This window comes from Juglans microcarpa x Juglans regia, chromosome 5D (assembly GCF_004785595.1).
Source record: "Juglans microcarpa x Juglans regia isolate MS1-56 chromosome 5D, Jm3101_v1.0, whole genome shotgun sequence".
NCBI lineage: Eukaryota > Viridiplantae > Streptophyta > Magnoliopsida > Fagales > Juglandaceae > Juglans > Juglans microcarpa x Juglans regia.
Window position 1 is genome coordinate 9,317,938 of NC_054602.1, and position 18,626 is coordinate 9,336,563.

An 18,626-nucleotide genomic window follows, 5' to 3' on the forward strand; every position below is an offset into this window, starting at 1 on the left:
TCTGATCCAACGGTGGAGATTTAAACACTGATTTAAACTAACTAAAATATCTAGATAAAATATAAATACAATATCATAAATTAAAATCAACTTTATATTATAAAAATACTATTCTCATCATTAATTAAACTGATGAAATTTGCTAAATATTTTTAAGAGAATAAAACCGTCTAAATAATTAGAGTTTTTAACATAACTTAAATCTCATAATATTCTTAAATAAATAAAACCATTTTCAATAAAATGATTTCCCACAACTATATTATTTTTGGGGTTTCCAAAAATATAAAGAGTCTTATTTTAAAATCAGGCTTGGTTCAATAATACTGAAAATACCACATTTAAAATATTTCTCAAACATTTAAAATATTTCAAGGGCTTTAAAATACTGGGCTTCATTAAAATCACCTGTTATATTTAAAAACACAGCTTCAATATTTAAAATGCGTAGACGAGACTTGTGACCAATCGAGAGAAAAATGGGTGGATTGTTACAAAATACCACGTACAAATAAAAGCTTGGGGTTATGAAAATCCAAAATCAGATCACTTTTTTTGAAAAAAATGGAAACCAACTACAATTTATACAAGTATATAACTTGATAGTGTATTTAACTTGATGTTTGATGTAGTATTAATTAGGGAACAATTAATAGGATACTGTTTAATTAATCACATGTATCATAATTGGAAGTACACACATACATATTTTCATAATTGAAAATCTGAAAAATGGCGGAGGGTTACAATTTCACCATTTTCTCCTAAAAGAAAGTGTTTTAACTCAGCTCAGTGGTTGCCATAAGTGCACTCGTGGCACACCCTTATAAATTTAGGTTGTTTCTACTTGGGACGCAAAGCTACATTCTTACTATTTCTTCATTGTAATTGAATTTAAAATATTGGTCTCTATTTAAAGAGAAATTACATTGAGACGAAGATAAGATAAATATTTTGATCATTATGAAAATTAAATCTCTTGATTTGATAATTATGAGAATTAAATATATTGATTTGATAATTATGAAAGTCAAATCTCTTGACTTGATAACTATGAAAATCAAATCTCTTAGATTTGATAATTATGAAACTCAAGTGAAAATAATTAAATAAAGTTTTTGATATGATGTTAGGAAAATGCTAAATATATGTACTTGTGAAAAACTGACAAAAAACTGACTTATCCATATATCAATTATTGATATATTGAAATCATGAAATTCAAAATTCAAAATTTGAATTTCAAAACATAACTAATAAAATAAATCTTGTAAGTTAAAATATATAAATAAAACTATAAATACATGTAGCACTACTTTTGATACTATTAGAGATTCTAGGTAACGTTGCTGCTTTGGTTTTACTGCACATGCATGGTTCAAGATGGACGTTATATATTTATATATGGAGGGTAGAAACTTATTTTGTAGTTTTGTTCTTCTTTTTCCCTCGGGACGTATTTATGAACCCAGGCCCACTACCTTAATGAAAGTCAATTAGTAGTCATAACACATTACAACGCCTCTATATATAGATCAGCAAGCTTGCACCTATACAATACATCAAAACAGCTCATATCTGTAACTAAGCATTAGTCTTTAATCCAAAAGAGAATAATGGAGAAGAAAACAATTCTAACGGCCTTTGGGTTGATGATGATGATGTTGATCCTAAGCGCAACTACTGCAAGAGCCGATCTATGCCAGGATGCATTGAAAGCTTTGTTGCCTTGCATGCCGTTCTTGACGGGTTCTGACCCACCAACACCCAGTGCTAACTGCTGCCTAGGCGCAAGCGAAGTGCTGAATAAAGCTACGACCTCCGAAGATCGCAAGGCTCTGTGTGTCTGTTTCAAAAATGCTGCAGCCCAGGATGGTGTTAAGTCTGATAGGGCTGAACAGCTTCCCGACCTCTGCAAGATCAAAGTTCCGGTTCCGATTAAACCCGATGTGGACTGCAACAAGTAATTTATTTCTCTCTCAATCTCTGACTGCATGCATGCATCTGGCTTTGTTTGAGCAGGCGAATGCATTTCTACTTGGTTCATGCGAGCAGTTTGACCAAAAAACAGTGATTCATCATGAGCTACTGGCTACTGCATATAATTTTAATACTGGATCTGTTTGCATGTGAAATATCTATTTTCTTGATGAGTCATCTTGACTAATTATACGTTTTTTTTTTTTTTTTTTTGTGATTTGCAGATTATGATGATTCTATGGTAAGGATCGAGTGGAGGATCGAGTGGAGATAACAAATAAATATGTGGAACATTCATAGATAGAGCAACATATTATATGGCCATCTTAGATATATTAATAATCAGCTGTAAACATTAATATATCGGAGATCGACTCTTTTTGGCTATCTTATATTATATATATGCATGAAAATATCAATTAAATGAATAAAATTATTCGTAGTTTCTTTGCAACGCTCTTTGGCCCGATTAATTATTCAACAATATTAATGATTGGAGATGCGGTAAAAATCTAAAGATGCTTTTATCATTATCATTACTGATCAAAATCATTTTTATTTCTGATTAACGACGACAATTAAGCTAAGTGATTTTTTTGTGAGATATCTTTGCAAAGTTAACACTTTCTAAACTAAAAAAGAAGCAATGGGCTCATAGCTTAAGTCGCATTCCGACTATTAGCATGAGTGCTGATAGTATCGCAATATCACTCTTTATTACCGATTTTTGCTTAGTGCGAGGTCTAATGCAATAAAGAACTCAAGTGTATATTTTTTACACCAATTAATTTGAAGTGGAATTGACATCTCATGGTTTAACAAATACTATCGCAATTTGATCCCGAGAACTGATCTATGCAAAGTAAATGAGGCAGTATATATAGTTGCCATTAGTTCATGATAAACAAATTGATACATTTTATGATGCCAAAATATGAATAACAGATCTTGATTTTCGCCATTTCATTTATGCAATATGAGTAAATGGGCAAAAAGGATACCTTTAATTAGCTTCTTAATTAAACTTAGAAGTTTATTTCCTTTTTCTGTTCGTGGATTTTTGTTAGGTCAATATTGTATAATCAGGAGGAGATGACTCTTCAATCAAAACATTAGCACGTATTTTGGTAATTAAATTCAGACTTTTCTCTTAAATAAGAAGCATGCACTCTAATTAAGTACTCCGGTTCAATGCATGCCAAGGGGAATTCGTGTGATACCTATTATTATGATTACGAGTATAAACAAGTTGAGTTCAAGCGAGTAGTACTGTGTGGTTAGATCTTATTGTTTTCATTTTTATTTCTTTACTAGTCGAGTTTAAGTTTATCATCGAGTTACATGTATATTATGTTTACAAACAACTAGCTTAGTGTATTATTCAAGTAATTTCGGTTTGTTTACTAGCTACTTAATTTTGAATATATCAATTATTTATTTTATATCTTATGATTTCATCTACAAATTTTAAGAAATGTTTTTGAACTTTTGTAAAATTTTGTAAATAGTTATACACATGACACACACACACAAGGATTTATGCAACATATACACATAATATTAAGAAGTTTTTTTTTCTTTCTTTTTTTTAAATACTTTATTTATCCTCTTTCTAAAGATATCGTTCTACAATAAAACATAATAAATATGAAGTTATTCAAATTTATGCGAGCTGTGCTAAACTTTGTATGAATTGTGTCATTTAATAATCGATCATAATTTTATGTTCACGAGCAATTCATTTAATAAACAAATTGAATTGAACTCGATTTTGTTTGAGTGATCTTGAACATCTTGTCCAATAGACTTATTCATTTGTTTAGGAAGAATGACGTACTCCTAAATTTTATTAGTTGCCCTCACTTTCTATAGAGTACCAAGTACAAAAGAAAGTTTGGGGGTTATACAAATCCCAAAAACCAATCTTTTATGAAAAAATGGAGACTAAAACTACCACATCTACACATGTATATAACTTAATAATGCATAAAAGATAATGTATTTAACTTGATGTTTTATCATGTAGTATTGGGGAACAATTAATAGGATATTGTTTAATTAATTAATCCACACATACTTTCATAATTGAAAATCTAAAAAATGGAGGGTTTCAATTACAACTTTTTCTCCTAAAAAGGAAGTGTTTTAACTTGGTTCAATGGTTGCCACAAGCACACTCGTGGCACACCCTTATTATAAATCGAGGTTGCTTCTACACTCTAAAGCAAAATCATTCATTTTTTTAGCAGATCAGGAAGAAAGTCCATATATAGTGGCAAGATAATGGAGAAGAAAATGAGGGGTTTGTATGCATTAGCTTTTGGCCTGATGATTTTGATGTTGAGTGCATGCCGCTCAAAGGCCATGACATGCCCCGAGGCCCTAATGATTTTGCTGCCATGCCAATCATTCTTGGTGGGTGCTGGCCCCGACTCGCCAGGCCTTCCCTGTTGTCTAGGTGTTCAAAAACTTATCCAAGAGGTTTCCACCACCGAAACACGCAGAGCTCTTTGTCAATGTTTGAAGAATGCTGCTTCAGGACTTGATCGTACTACTCTTGATAGAGCTAAACAGATTTCCAAACTTTGCCATATCAATGACCCTCTACCAATTGACCCCAACGTGGATTGCAATACGTATTAATCTCTCTTTAATTCTCTCTTTTTAGTAAAAGAACGTAGATCTTTGTGCATTCCTTGAACTAACGTGTTTTTTTTCTTGGTATTGTTCAGACTCCCATGATCCTAATTCCTACATGCCAGAGGTTTTAGATGCTAATAAATTAAGAAATATGTAGCAAATCTTGTTTTCGGCCATTTTATGTATGCGTGAATTAAATTATGAATATGAATCAAAAGTTTTTCCAGTTTCTTTGCATTCACTTGTCAAGTATATATACTTTTCAAAGTAACTTGTATGCATGAATCATGGAAAATACAGAAATTAAGGTAACATACATTAATTATGAATATGTATGCGTTAATCGAAGTATTAGCCCCCCCCCCCCCCCCCCCCCCCCCCCCCCCCCCAATATTTGCACCAAATAGTTTGGGAGATCAAATTAATTTGTACTTGATATAATAATTATTTCCACAAGAAAAATTCAAAAGAGGGAAAATTATGAATTAGAGTAAAAAAAAAAACTGCATCAGTCTTTGCTTAATGATTTTCATCAGTCTCATTCTCAGCCATCTTTGTTATTTTGTGACAACCAAGCTGCACTCCATATTGCAGCTAATCCTCTTTTTCATGAGAGAACAAAGCATATTGAATTGGATTGTCACCTTATTAGAGAAAAAATTCAAGTTGGACTACTCAGAACACTGCATGTTTCATCTTCTCATCAGCTAGCAGGTTTGTTAACTAAGTCTCTTGGTTCCAATGTTTTTCATTCTTTGTTGTCCAAGATTAATGTTCATAATATATATCATTCATCTTGAGGGAGACTATTGTAAATGTAAATTCATTTTAGTCTAAGTCATAAATTCCATTTTAATCCTTCTGTTGTAGTTTAGTTACTTTCTATTTTTAGTCTTTTTACTATGAGTTAGTTAACTCATTGTATATAAATAGATGGTAACCTAATGTACAATAACACATTGAATAAAAATCAAAAGTATTCTGCTTCTTTTCTTCTTCTCTTCTTCTTCTTCGATCTTTACCTTCTTGATTGAAGTTGCATCAGGTCGTCTTTTGCATGCATGAATATATTAGAAGCCAGGGACATCTCTAGTTTCTTTAAAGTTATATATTTGACATCTAGAGGAGCTTGAACTGTAGTATAATCTGCATTCATGAATACATCTGGATTCTCTTCTGGGTCATTTGGGATAATTCTCAGTACTCCAATTCTCTCTTTTCTTACATTTTCGAAGTAGACTGTGTATGGTATATCGCCATTTTTCCAATTGCCAAATTTTGGGATGCGTGAGTGTGAGTGTGAGTGTTCCTGTAGTAGCCAAAGTCATTTTTTTAAGCAATAACAATGGTTTTTAACAAGATTAATAGTTTGCATCATAAGAAGGAAAGGAAATCCAACTCGAACATTGAATCAAATCGGTTTACAAAAGTTTATGAAAACAAGAATTTTCACATCTTGTGAACAATCTATTAACAGAAACAAAACTAGCCAGAAAGTGTATAGCAAATTATATATATATATATATATATATATATATATATATATATATCCAAGTTAGATCTCTGGATATCAATGGCTAATGATGAGAAGATTAACATGCACATGTAAGACCAATATCCATCGATACAAAGAAGTACATGACTCACTGCCATTAACGATATGGTGGGTTAATCTTGCAATTTCTGACTTTTGGGACAAAAATCTTTGACGGACATGAAGAACAACGAGGATTACAGTTCTCTTGAGACCATGCATTAAGATCACTTGTACGTTGACACATCACTATACTATTATAATGTTCCATAGCCAAATATAAAAACCATCTCAAACCCATCACTATACTATTATATTGTTTTTTTGTTCTAAAATTCACATATGCAATTTCTCCCTTGACCAGATGGACTCGGCTATTCTTGTCGTCCTCTCTGAAACATTCTCTTTGATATTCTGTATTCCCACTAAACAAAATTATTTGTAATTGGCCTTCACGATCATTACAAATTGTATTTTATGTATCACTATGATCATGTGAATTTAATACGTATATTCCAAGTAATAGGCTACTATGAGCTGAGTACAATTAGCGCGTAAACTTTTTATTTTGTAATAATATATAACTTTCACAAAACTCTTACTGTAAGTAAGGAATCAATATTAATACATTGAGAGTACCACCATGTTAATATATTGTGAAATCACTACTTTTTTCAAAATTTTAAGTAGTGTCTAACACACGAAATATTTAATTAAATAAGTAAAGTGTAAAATCAAGATCCAAACTCAGAACTTCTACTTTGATATTATGAGAGATCACCACTTGTCCCAAAAAGTTAAGTAGATAGAAAGGGTTTGATTTTAGATTAGTAATGCTATATATAGTCGTAGATTGCACAAGTTGTGCTGAGTAATCGTTTTAAAAAAGAGTCAGGTCCACTATTAAAAATTAATTTTTATTCTTGTGGATCTCGTACTTGCTCAATTTTTTCAAAGAGATTGTACAACATTTGTGCACTCCATAATTGCAATATAATTTCTCTTGATTTTAATATTTATATTATATTTTAACACATATATCTCTTTAATTCCCTTACAATATTGAGAAAATACACTCGCCTCCCTCCGTATCAGATTTGATTTCATATAGCTAAAAAGCTCTAAGCAGTTGATAAATTTCAGACGGTACAGCTACTTGCATTCATGCAACTATGCAAGTGCAGTTTGGATCGCTCGACCGTTGTCAGAAAAATCATTTTCTATATATAAGCGCTTCAACTTTTGGATGAAAACAAAAATTGCGCACATGGATCAACAAATTCAAAAAATAAATATATAACCTAGCCTAATGGGATTACGGGGGCGTCTCTTTGCTCGATATCCCCGCACACGGCACATCCTATCTTGAATTCTTCCCACTAATTATTGGCTAAAAATAAATAAATTCCACTTTTTAGTATTTTATACCGATAGAAAATGTAAAATATAGTAAAAATTGAGACGAGGAAATATAAAAAGGGAAATATACTTTAAGGGTTAAATCGGTCATTATTTATAAATAAATTACATGAAGATGAGATAAAGTAAAGAGAAAGTCTACTTTGCCTTCCTAACTTGACACCTCCATTTGATCGCTAGTCAAATTTTTTTTTTTTTTTTTTTTACTTAGTGGTTAAGGAAGTGATTTTAAGTGTATTAATGTATTTTTTTTATTTTTTAAATATATTTAAATATGTTAAAAAAATGTGAAAAGAAAAAAGAAAAAAAAAATTTTACGCTGGGCGGTATGCCCAGCGGTCAAAATGGGGCGGCATAGTAGCCGCCCCCTAAAGTAAATATTTTGATTATTATAAAAGTCAAATCACTTAATTTCATAATTATGAAAATAAAATCAGAATAATAATCAAATCAAGTTTTTTATTTGATTTAATATTATCTCCAACATCTCCTAAACTCAAGGTGGATAATTTTGAAACTTTGAGTTTGAGATTTAATTGTAGTTTTCATATTGATTGATTGATTGCGTATGAGATGATAAAAATAGCAGTAGTGGTGATGAAGTTTCAAAAGTGACCGGCAATCAAAACATCAGATCTGAAACTATGACCGACAATGGGCCAAGGCCAACATAGGGCTACCAATAGACAAAAGATTAAGCCAACAATAGGCTAAATATAACCTTGGTCAACTATAAGACCAAAAATAAAAGTTAAAAATTAGGTTTGGGGTTTCGAACAATGCTCAGAACAGACCAAAAAAAATAGTTGGGTTAACAAAGAATCTAATAAAAAAGCTTTACAACTAACAAAGATTCTTGGATGACATGAATTTGAGACAAGACATGGTTGAAGGGGTATGAAGATTTTGTGAGACGCAAATCTAGTAAAAGAGTTTTAAAAGAAATAGTTTACAAAATGGAGCATGATGCTATCTGAGAACTATGATACCATGATTGAAAATAAGAAAATATAGTAGAAATTGAGATTGAAAAAAGAGAATGAGAGGAAGACCTTGAATGCTACATCATTACTATATTCTCTATTGTGATTGAATACAAAGTATTAGTCCCTATTTATAGAAAAATTAAATGGAGATGAGATCAAGTAAATTATCTTAATCAATATGAAAATAAAATCTCTTGATTTGATTATTATGGAAACCAAATCTCTTGATTTAATAATTATGGAAATCAAATCTCTTGATTTGATAATTATAAAGAGCAGTGCTACATATACTTATAGTTTTACTTACACTTTTAGTTACAAAACTTATTTTGTTAGTTTTCTTTTGAGATTCAAATTTTATGATTTTCAACATATCAATAACAGGTGCATGTGGATAAGTAAGTTTTTTGTAAGTTTTTCTTAAGTACATTTAGCATTTTTCAATTATAAAAATCAAGTTTGGAAAATAATTAATTTAAATTTTTGATTTTATATTATCTCTAACATACAAAAAAAATCAAAATGGTTATTTCCAACTCCATTATAGTCAAGGGAAAGCCATGCATTTCTTGTATGAATAATTTTATAATAGTTATTAAGGTTATATCTTTATTTCATTTTATTCTCTTAAACTAGGTATATTTCATTCTTAAAATGGAAAATGCTAGATATAGTTAAGAAAAACTTATAAAAAACTTATTTCTCTATATGTCAGTTATTAATATGCTTAAAATCATGAAATTTGAAATTCAAAATCTGATTTTTAAAAGAAAAATAACATAATGAATCTTATAAGTAAAATTATAAGTAAAAGTGTAAGTACATGTAGTACTACTTTTTTAAAATTTATACATCCATATTTTATATATAAGTAGATGTAAAAAGAAAAAAAAAAAACATATAACAGATTCTAGAGAACGTTGCCTTCAAGTAATTGAGGTGCATGCATTTATTTCAACTTGGCATTCCTAATGTAAGTTAATTAGTGAGATACATTTATGATTCAACAAATAGAGTTCTTAAGAATTAATGACATTCGAAAAAGAATAAAATTAGCAAATACAACGTCGTTATTCCGCATAAATTTCCAAAAGCACCCTTTTGTTTTTGGCTTAACAACAAGATTCACAATATATTGGGGAACAATTATAACTAGATGCACACTTGGTTGTTTCTTACTTTTTCTTTTTTTTTTTTCCTTAAATGTGGGCTACTCCATATATATTTTCTTTTTCGAAAAAGAAAAGAACCGAACCGAATCGAACTAAACTGATAAATTTAAAATATATATGGAAGGTAGAAATTACTTATTTTGTAGTTTTGTTCTTAATTATTGAATAACATAAATTAGCCCACTACTTTAATGAAAGTCATTAACTAAGGTTAGTAATAGCACATTACAACTCCTCTATAAATAGAGCAGTAAGCTTGCACCTATACAATGCATCAAAACAAGTTCAAATCTGTAGCTAAGCATTAGTCTTTAATCCAAAAGAGATTAATGGAGAAGAAGACAAATCTAATGGCCTTTGGGTTGATGATGATGATGTTGATCCTAAGCGCAACTACTGCAAGAGCCGATCTATGCCAGGATGCACTGAAAGCTTTGATGCCTTGCATGGCGTTCTTGACGGGTTTTAGCCCACCGCCACCCAACGCTGGCTGCTGCCAAGGCGCACAAGATGTGCTAAGTAAGGCTACGACCTCCGCAGATCGCAAGGCTCTGTGTGTCTGTTTCAAAAATGTTATAGGCCAGGGTGGTATTTTGCCTGATAGGGCTGAACAACTTCCCGACCTCTGCAAGGTCAAAACTCCGGTTCCGATTAGATCCGATGTGGATTGCAACAAGTAATTTATTTCTCTCCCTATCTCTGAGTTTATGCATGCCGTCTGTGTTTGAGCACGCATGTGCATTTCTAGCTACTTGTTTCATGCTTACTGTTCGACCAAAAAATAGTGATTCATCATGATGAGCTAGCTACTACATATAAATTAATATGTTTTCATGTGAAACTTTCTTTTTTTTTCTTGATGAATCTTCTCAACTAATATCCTTTTTTTTTTCTTTTTTTTTTTTTGTGATTTGCAGATTATGAAGATTCCATAAGGAGCGGAGATAACATGAAATAAAGATTGGGGAACATGCATAGATAGAACAATATATATAGCCAAATATTGGGTTGTAAACATTAATATATGGAAGGGTTGACTCTTTTTGGCTACCTTATATTATAAATATGCATGAAAAGATTAATTAAACGAATATAATGATTCCTAGTTTCTTTACAAAGCTCTCTCGATCTGGCTACCTTATATTATAAATATACTTTATATTAGATGGAGATGATGAGATAATTATGAGAATTAAATATCTTGATTTAATAATTATGAAAATTAAATGGCTTGATTTGATAACTATGAAAATTGATAATAATGAAATTCAACTGAAAATAATTAAATCATGTTTTTGATTTGGCATTACCATATATTCTAGATAACGTTGCTGCTTTGGTATTGAACTTTTACTGCTCATGGTTCAAGATGGAAGTTATATATTTAAATATGGAAGGTAGAAATTATTTATTTTGTAGTTTTGTTCTTAATTATTGAGGAACATAAATTAGCTTTCTTCTTTTTTTTTCAATTAGTCTGATTTTGCAATCTTTTTTTTTTTTTTTTTTAAATGACAGAATATTAGGATCTGTGCTGATTGTGTGCGGGTTATACGCGGTTTTGTGGGGAAAAAGGAAAGAGACGAAGCAGAAAACACAAGTAGCAAGCTGCTCCCCAGAATTAGATCAGTCTGCATTGACTGATATTGTTATCACGTCCTCGCCAGTTGATCATCTTCATAACAACAACAAACACTAATATTATTAATCAAAGCCTTAAAATTGTCTGTGGATAATAGATAAATTTAATAGATTAATAAATAAATTTATTTTTGTAGTAGCCACTTCTCTAGTATCTTAACATACGTACGTAACCAAAGCTTCTCGGCTCAACACTACCGGACAATATAAATATGCAATCAGTTATTATAAGTGCTGGTTATTTTATCTATTAATCTATTAAATTAATCTATTATATATATTTTTATTGGCTTAATTTTTTAGAATAAGTGCTAATTATTTTATATGATATCAAAGTAGAAATACTCCTGAATTTAAATCTGACTCTAAACTATATAATTTATTTAATTTTATTATGAATAACACTATATATTGTACTGGTCACTTGATAAAATTAATGAGTTGTAAGTTACACACACACACAAATATATATATATATATATATTCATTTTATTGCACATCCAATGATACACTTTTGATAAATAATTATTGTCGTTCCTTTTCAATGAAGTTAAAAGTACTGAATTAAAGGGAAAAAAAAAATTTTTTTGGATCGATCCCTTGTTATTTGTCTTAATATCCTTTTCAAGTTTCAATGGGAAAGAAATGACTTCATTAATGCATGCATGCGAGTAGTACTGAGAGCAATGTGTTATTCATGAGAGCAACAACAGCTTCTCATCTTCATTAGCAGTAGTACTGATCAGAGCAATAACATGAGAGGCTGGAGGCAGCTGGGTTTCAGTAATTTTAAGGCTTTGATTAATAATATTAGTGTTTGTTGTTGTTATGAAGATGATCAACTGGCGAGGACGTGATAACAATATCAGTCAATGCAGACTGATCTAATTCTGGGGAGCAGCTTGCTACTTGTGTTTTCTGCTTCGTCTCTTTCCTTTTTCCCCACAAAACCGCGTATAACCCGCACACAATCAGCACAGATCCTAATATTCTGTCATTTAAAAAAAAAATAAAAAAGATTGCAAAATCAGACTAATTGAAAAAAAAAGATATATGAAAATTAATTGAAAAAAAAAGATGATGATATAAGATAAATATCTTGATAATGATTATGAAAATTAAATCTCTTGATTTGATAATTATGAAAATTGATAATTATCAAATTTATCATCGAGTTACATTATATGTTCATAAATTATAACTAGCTTATTAATTTATTATTGGAGTCATTTCGGATTTATTCCCGAACTACTTAATTTTTAATAAATCAATTATTTATATTACATTTTACGCTTTTATCTACAAGTTTTGAAAAGAAACCTTGAAATTCTCTAAATATCATTATATAGTTTATATATTCATATATCAAAAGTTATATATATATATATATATATATATATATAACGATTCAAGCAACATAAATAGTATAATTAGGATTTTTTTCTTGTTTTCTAAATGTTTTATTTATTCTCTTTCTAAAGAAATAGTTACGGCATAAAATAAAATAAATATGAAGTTATTCAAACTTATTCTCGTTGAGCCGAACTTTAACATAAATTGTATCATTTAATACTTAAATCATAAGAAAAGGGACGGTATCCATAAATCTTATTAATTTCTCCCATTTTCATAGGAGGAATACCACATACTAAAGAAAGCTTGGCAGTTATAAAAATCCCAAAATCAAAGTTCTTTATGAAAAATTCTAAACTAAAACTGCCATCTATACAAGTATATAACAATTAATAATGTATAAAAGATAATGTATTTAATAACTTGATGTTTTCTGTAGTATTAATTAGGGAGGAATTAATAAGATATTGTTTAATTAACCTCATATATGTATCAGAATTGGAAAGTACACACATACTTTCATAATTGAAAATCTGAAAAATGGTGGGAGGTCTAATGCAATAAAGAACTCATGAGATGTCAATTCCAACTTTTTATTTTTAGTAATATATAACTTTCACTAAACTCTTACTATAAGTAAAGAATCAAATTAATACATCAAGAGTACCAAACATTTGTTCCAAGAGGTTAAGACGATATGTCTAACATATAAAATAATTAATTAAATAGTAAAGTGTAGGGTTAAGGTCCGAACTTAATATCTTTATTTTTATATAATGTGAAATCACTACTTGTTCCAAAAAGTTAAGCTGACGTAAATAGTTTGATTTTAATATTTATATTATATATATTTTAACACATATATCTCTTAAAGTTCCCTACAACAATATTCGAGAACGAGAGAATAATGGGAAATTACATATGGGTCCCTTTGTATCATATTTGATTTCATATCGCTGAAAAAATCTAAGCGGTTGTTAAATTTCAGACAATACAGCTCCTTACATACATGCATGCACGGGCAGTTTGAATGAGACATTTTCAATCGCTCGACCGTTGTCATAAGAAGCATTTTCTATTATATATAAGCACTGCAACTTTTGGATGGAACAAAAATTGCGTGCATGGATCAACAAATTCAACAGTACGTATATAGCCTCGCCTAATGGGATTATGGGCTGGGGCTTATCTTCGGTCAATATCCTTTCTTCCCACTAATTATTTGCAGAAAAAAAAAAATCCAGTTTTTAGATTTTTATACAGATTGAAAATTTAAAATATATTAGAAATTCATGAGATGGAGGGAATTAAAAGAGGGAGGAGAATGAGAGAGAGAGGGACTAAGTACATGATCTTTAATAGTATATATTCTCCTGGTTGAATATAAAGCTAGCATTGATCACTATTCATAGATAAATTACATGGAGATGAGATATATAACGTACATATTTTGATTATTATGAAAATTAAATTAGGATAATAATCAAATCAAATCAAATTCTTATTTTAATATTATCTTAAACATCCCCTAAATTCAAGATGGATAACTTTGAAATCTTCAGTTTGAAATTTGAATGTATTTCATATTTGTAAATTGACAGCCGAAGAGATGATAAAAGCGACAGTAAGTGGTGATGAAGAGATAAAAAATGACTGGTAGCCGGAACATCAAATCTAGAACTATGAGTGACAATGGTTGATAATAGACCAAAGTCAATATAGGGCTAACAATAGGTCGAAAGATTGAGCCAACAATGTACTAAATATGACCTTAGTCAATTATAGGACTAAAAATGTGGCACCCTCGACCCCCCATGTGTGATTTGGTGGAAGTCATGATACAGGAATAATGACCACATGGATCATACATCCTATCGCATTGTGCAAGTGTGTACAAACATGTAAAATGTATACAACATAAATATCGCAGCGAAAAAATATAAGGCAGTAAAAAACTAAGTACCAAAAGTTTAACAACAATACAACCTGAAATAATGTTTTCCAATAGGTTAGTACAATCATTCGGTTGAAATAAAGGAAAGGAAAGCAAAAGTCCAACAACAAATAACACGAAAAATCTCGTGCCATCACTCCTTAGGTAGGGTTGGTCCCTCCAGCTCATACACTTCCTCTGCATCAAAGTCAACGATCCCATGAAATGGAACCGTAGGTAGGAATAGCACAATGATATTTCACAATCTCAGTAAATAAATTAGCAGAGAGACATTCAAGAGATTCAAGCATGAAATTATACAACAAACAAAGCACAACAATCATGGAGGCAATAACCCCAAAAATGTTCGTTTTTACAACCATCCCCAAGATGCATTCCTTATAATCACTCACGCCAAAAATCCTTTTGTGCCTAAAACAAAACCATTTATTACAGTGTACACCACAGTCTTCCCTTAGGACCACCCGCACACCCTGACTCCCTTAGTCACAACACGGGTAACAACCGTGCATGTGACTTAGTTATGAGTGATGCATAGCTCCGCACCGACGCATAACGTGACCAGGCATCCTCTAGCCCCTCCAGCAGAGGGCCTTTGGAGTCGTACCAAAAGCGTTACTGTCTTGGTTGAGCTTGTTGTCGCCCAGCGATAGCTCATGGGATGTCACTCAGTTGTACATGCTCCCGAGTGACCAGAAGAGCTCTACCAAGATAATGTCTCATCTCGGTTTGGGGTTGTGACACACACACACCCACACAAAAATATAATATTTTACAAATGACACCAAAACCAGTTTCAGATTACTCCATATAGCATAACATAGATGAATAATTCAAAACAGATTTAATAATAATGAATATGCAGATACATGATAGGCAGTTTATTGAATGACATAGCATAGCACAAATAGTCAACCACACAACAACACACAAGTCAAAATGCCACCAATTCATAAACCCCAACTACATGCGGCCCTCGGCCTAAAATTCGATAACAACCACATCAATTATTATGGAAACCAAATCTCTTGATTTGATAATTATGGAAACCAAATCTCTTGATTTGATAATTATAAAAATCAAGTCTAGATGTGGTGCCCACGACCTCCATGTAAGGAGACGCGGGAATCGAGATGCCGGAATGATGACAACAGGGTTACACATCCCAACGTTAGTGCCAAGTGTGTGTACATGCAACAGTGTACAAAAATAACGCAGCGGATAATTAATACAATTAAGTACCAGAATTGTTAATACATTTTAAACAATCAGTAAAAATGTTTAAAAATTATACAGTCATCCAAAATAAATATTTTACAAGTCTCAAACCAAAACGAGTGATCCCATATCACTCCTCGGGTGGAGCCGAATCCTCAGGCTCACCCTCAGCTTCATCTGCATCGAAATCTGCGTTACCACAAAATGGTACCACAGGTAAGTATAAACCAAACAACTACGAGATAAAAATATATTAATGACACCAACATGCATGCATATGATGAAATATGCATTATTCTCAAAAATACTATTTTTCCTGAAAATAGATATTTTGCAACACACGCCAAAATCTCATTTTGGCCCAAAAAGAATACTTCGTCATTTTCCCAGAAAATGACCCAAATCAATAAAATCTCATTTTCCCAGAAAATGAATTACATAAAAATCTTTTAATCAACACACGCTATTTTCCCAGAAAACACCTCATTATTCCATTAACCAATACACCATGATCTCCCCTAGGGATCATCCGCACGTCCTGGCTTCGTAGCGATGCTCAGTTCCGCACCCAGCGCATTCGTGGCCAAGCACCCACTACGCAACGAGCGATACCTAGTTCCGCGCCCAGCGCGTACGTGGCCAAGCATCCTCTAGCCCCCACCAGCAGAGGGGCCACGGAGTCGGTACGAGACCATCTCGTCCGATCCCGTTGTCGCCCAGCGATAACCCAAGAGATGTCACTCAGTATATTTTGCTCCTGAGTGACCAGAGGAGCTTCACCGAGATAATGCCCCATCTCGGCTTGGGGTCGTAATACACACGCACTCAAAAATCCTTTAACACATGAAAATCCAGTTTTCATGAAACACATGAACATGAATGCATGTACACGAAAACCCAGTTTTATTTACAAACATGATCATGCGTGCAATATGTTATGTACATGAACAACAGCATACCAACAATCAACATTTCACAATACCAACCAAATACACAACTCCGTCCACAATCCATCTGACCCCCGAACTCCTCGGACTCAGTCCGGCATGTCCAACCAGTTCACAATAATATGAGTTAGTGCAAAAATATATTTAAATCACAATAGTTCTTTGGAAAAATACTTACAATGCTATATAATAATTTCCGAAGGATCATGGAGCAGCAAAAGGTGGCAACACAGCAACGTAACAGTGTAAAATACACTGTGGCCGTGGGTCTCAAATACCCACTTTTGAATGGGGACAAACTAAGATCCGAAATTGATAGGGTAGGGCCTAGAGAGGTCGGTGAAGCCAATGGTGGTGGTGGTTTGTCGTGGGTGACGGTGGAAATGGTGGTTTTAGGCTTAAAATACCCAAATCGGAAATGAGGTTGGATGTGCTTCACCGGTGATGGATCGGAGCTGGGGTTGGGTCCATTGAATTGTTAGGAGGTCGAGGATGAAATGGTGAAGAAATGGTGGCCGGAGGTGGCACGACGGCGGCGCGAGAGCTCAAGGAACACCGCGGCTTGGTGTGGTGCGTGGGGGCTAACGGCGGCGCGATAGGGGCTGGGATTTACGGGGAAGGGTCGCCGGCCGGTGGGGAAGAGATTGGGCTGGGCGATGTAGCGCACGGCGGCGCGACGGCGGTGGGTTGGGTGAGGGAGACGCGGACACCGACACGGGGTGAGAGGAGAGAAGGGTGCCGCGCGGGGGAGAGCTGGGGGAGAAAGGAGAGAGAGAGAGGAAAGAAAAAGAGAAAAAAAGAAAAGTGGGGAAAAGAAATGAGGTCCAATCCTCACCTCTTGGGTCACAAAAATGATCCAACGAAAATGATTTTAAAACAGCAAATCAATTAAAATAAATTAAACGTAATGATACAATGAAAATAAAATAATTAAATCCCATAATCAATTAATTTAAAAAGAAGAACAATTTTAATGTACAACAATAAATAATATTAAGAAAACATATCAAATTTAATTTTCACAATTTAAAGATCATAAAATAACCCATTTAAAATATCCGATAATTTTAAAACAAGAGAATAAATTTTGAATTAATAAAAATAATCATTCAGTAAAAATACACTAAAATACAGGGTGTTACATTCTCCTCCCCTTAAAAAAAATTTCGTTCTCGAAATTTGTAAGGCCATACATTATGCTAAAACAGGATACATGATACAACTAGAACACGCTTGAGATAACATACCATCACCAACGCCCAAAAACGTAAGTAATGCTCTCTCAAGTCAGCTTCTCTCTCCCAAGAGAAATCATGAGCCAACGGATCGTCCCATGACACCTTCACCAAAGGTATTGTCTTAGACCTTAACCTTTGCTCTTTCCAATCCACAATCTGAGTCGGGGCAACTTCATAAGAAAGATTAGGCCGAAGTTCAATGCGTTCAGAGTCAACAAAACGCGGCTCTAGCTGTCCAAAACTCTTCTTCAAAGACGACACATGGAACACATCATGGACATCCCCAAAATAATCCGGCAGGGCAACTCTATAAGCAACTAGCCCAACTTTTTCTATAATCTGGAAAGGACCAACATACCTCGAACTAAACTTTCCCTTCTTGCCAAAGCACTTAACCCCCATCATCAGAGAGACTTTAAGGTAAATCCAATCACCTATCTCAAATGATAAGTCTATTCACCTTGTATCTACATAACTCTTTTGGCGACTTTGGGCTTCCGCTATTTTAGTCCTTATAAATTGAATTTGATCTTTCATTTCTTGA

General features: G+C 32.6%; 2 protein-coding genes across 2 annotated transcripts; both read left to right on the forward strand.

Annotated features, from left to right (window-relative positions):
• The first annotated feature begins 1,546 nt into the window (after positions 1–1,546).
• LOC121265610 (non-specific lipid-transfer protein A-like) lies at positions 1,547–2,367 on the forward strand. The gene is made up of 2 exons (XM_041169290.1): positions 1,547–1,963; positions 2,205–2,367. The coding sequence occupies exons 1-2, from the start codon at positions 1,617–1,619 to the stop codon at positions 2,209–2,211; spliced, it is 354 nt and encodes a 117-aa protein (XP_041025224.1). The 5' UTR covers positions 1,547–1,616; the 3' UTR covers positions 2,212–2,367.
• Positions 2,368–9,993: 7,626 nt separating this feature from the next.
• Positions 9,994–10,781, forward strand: LOC121264431 (non-specific lipid-transfer protein 4-like). Its single transcript, XM_041167590.1, has 2 exons — positions 9,994–10,407; positions 10,649–10,781. The coding sequence occupies exons 1-2, from the start codon at positions 10,061–10,063 to the stop codon at positions 10,653–10,655; spliced, it is 354 nt and encodes a 117-aa protein (XP_041023524.1). The 5' UTR covers positions 9,994–10,060; the 3' UTR covers positions 10,656–10,781.
• Positions 10,782–18,626: the final 7,845 nt, after the last annotated feature.

Bases quoted from the DNA above. Each gene is read 5' to 3' on its own strand.
- LOC121265610 (XM_041169290.1), top strand. From the start codon at position 1,617: ATGGAGAAGAAAACAATTCTAACGGCCTTTGGGTTGATGATGATGATG.
- LOC121264431 (XM_041167590.1), top strand. From the start codon at position 10,061: ATGGAGAAGAAGACAAATCTAATGGCCTTTGGGTTGATGATGATGATG.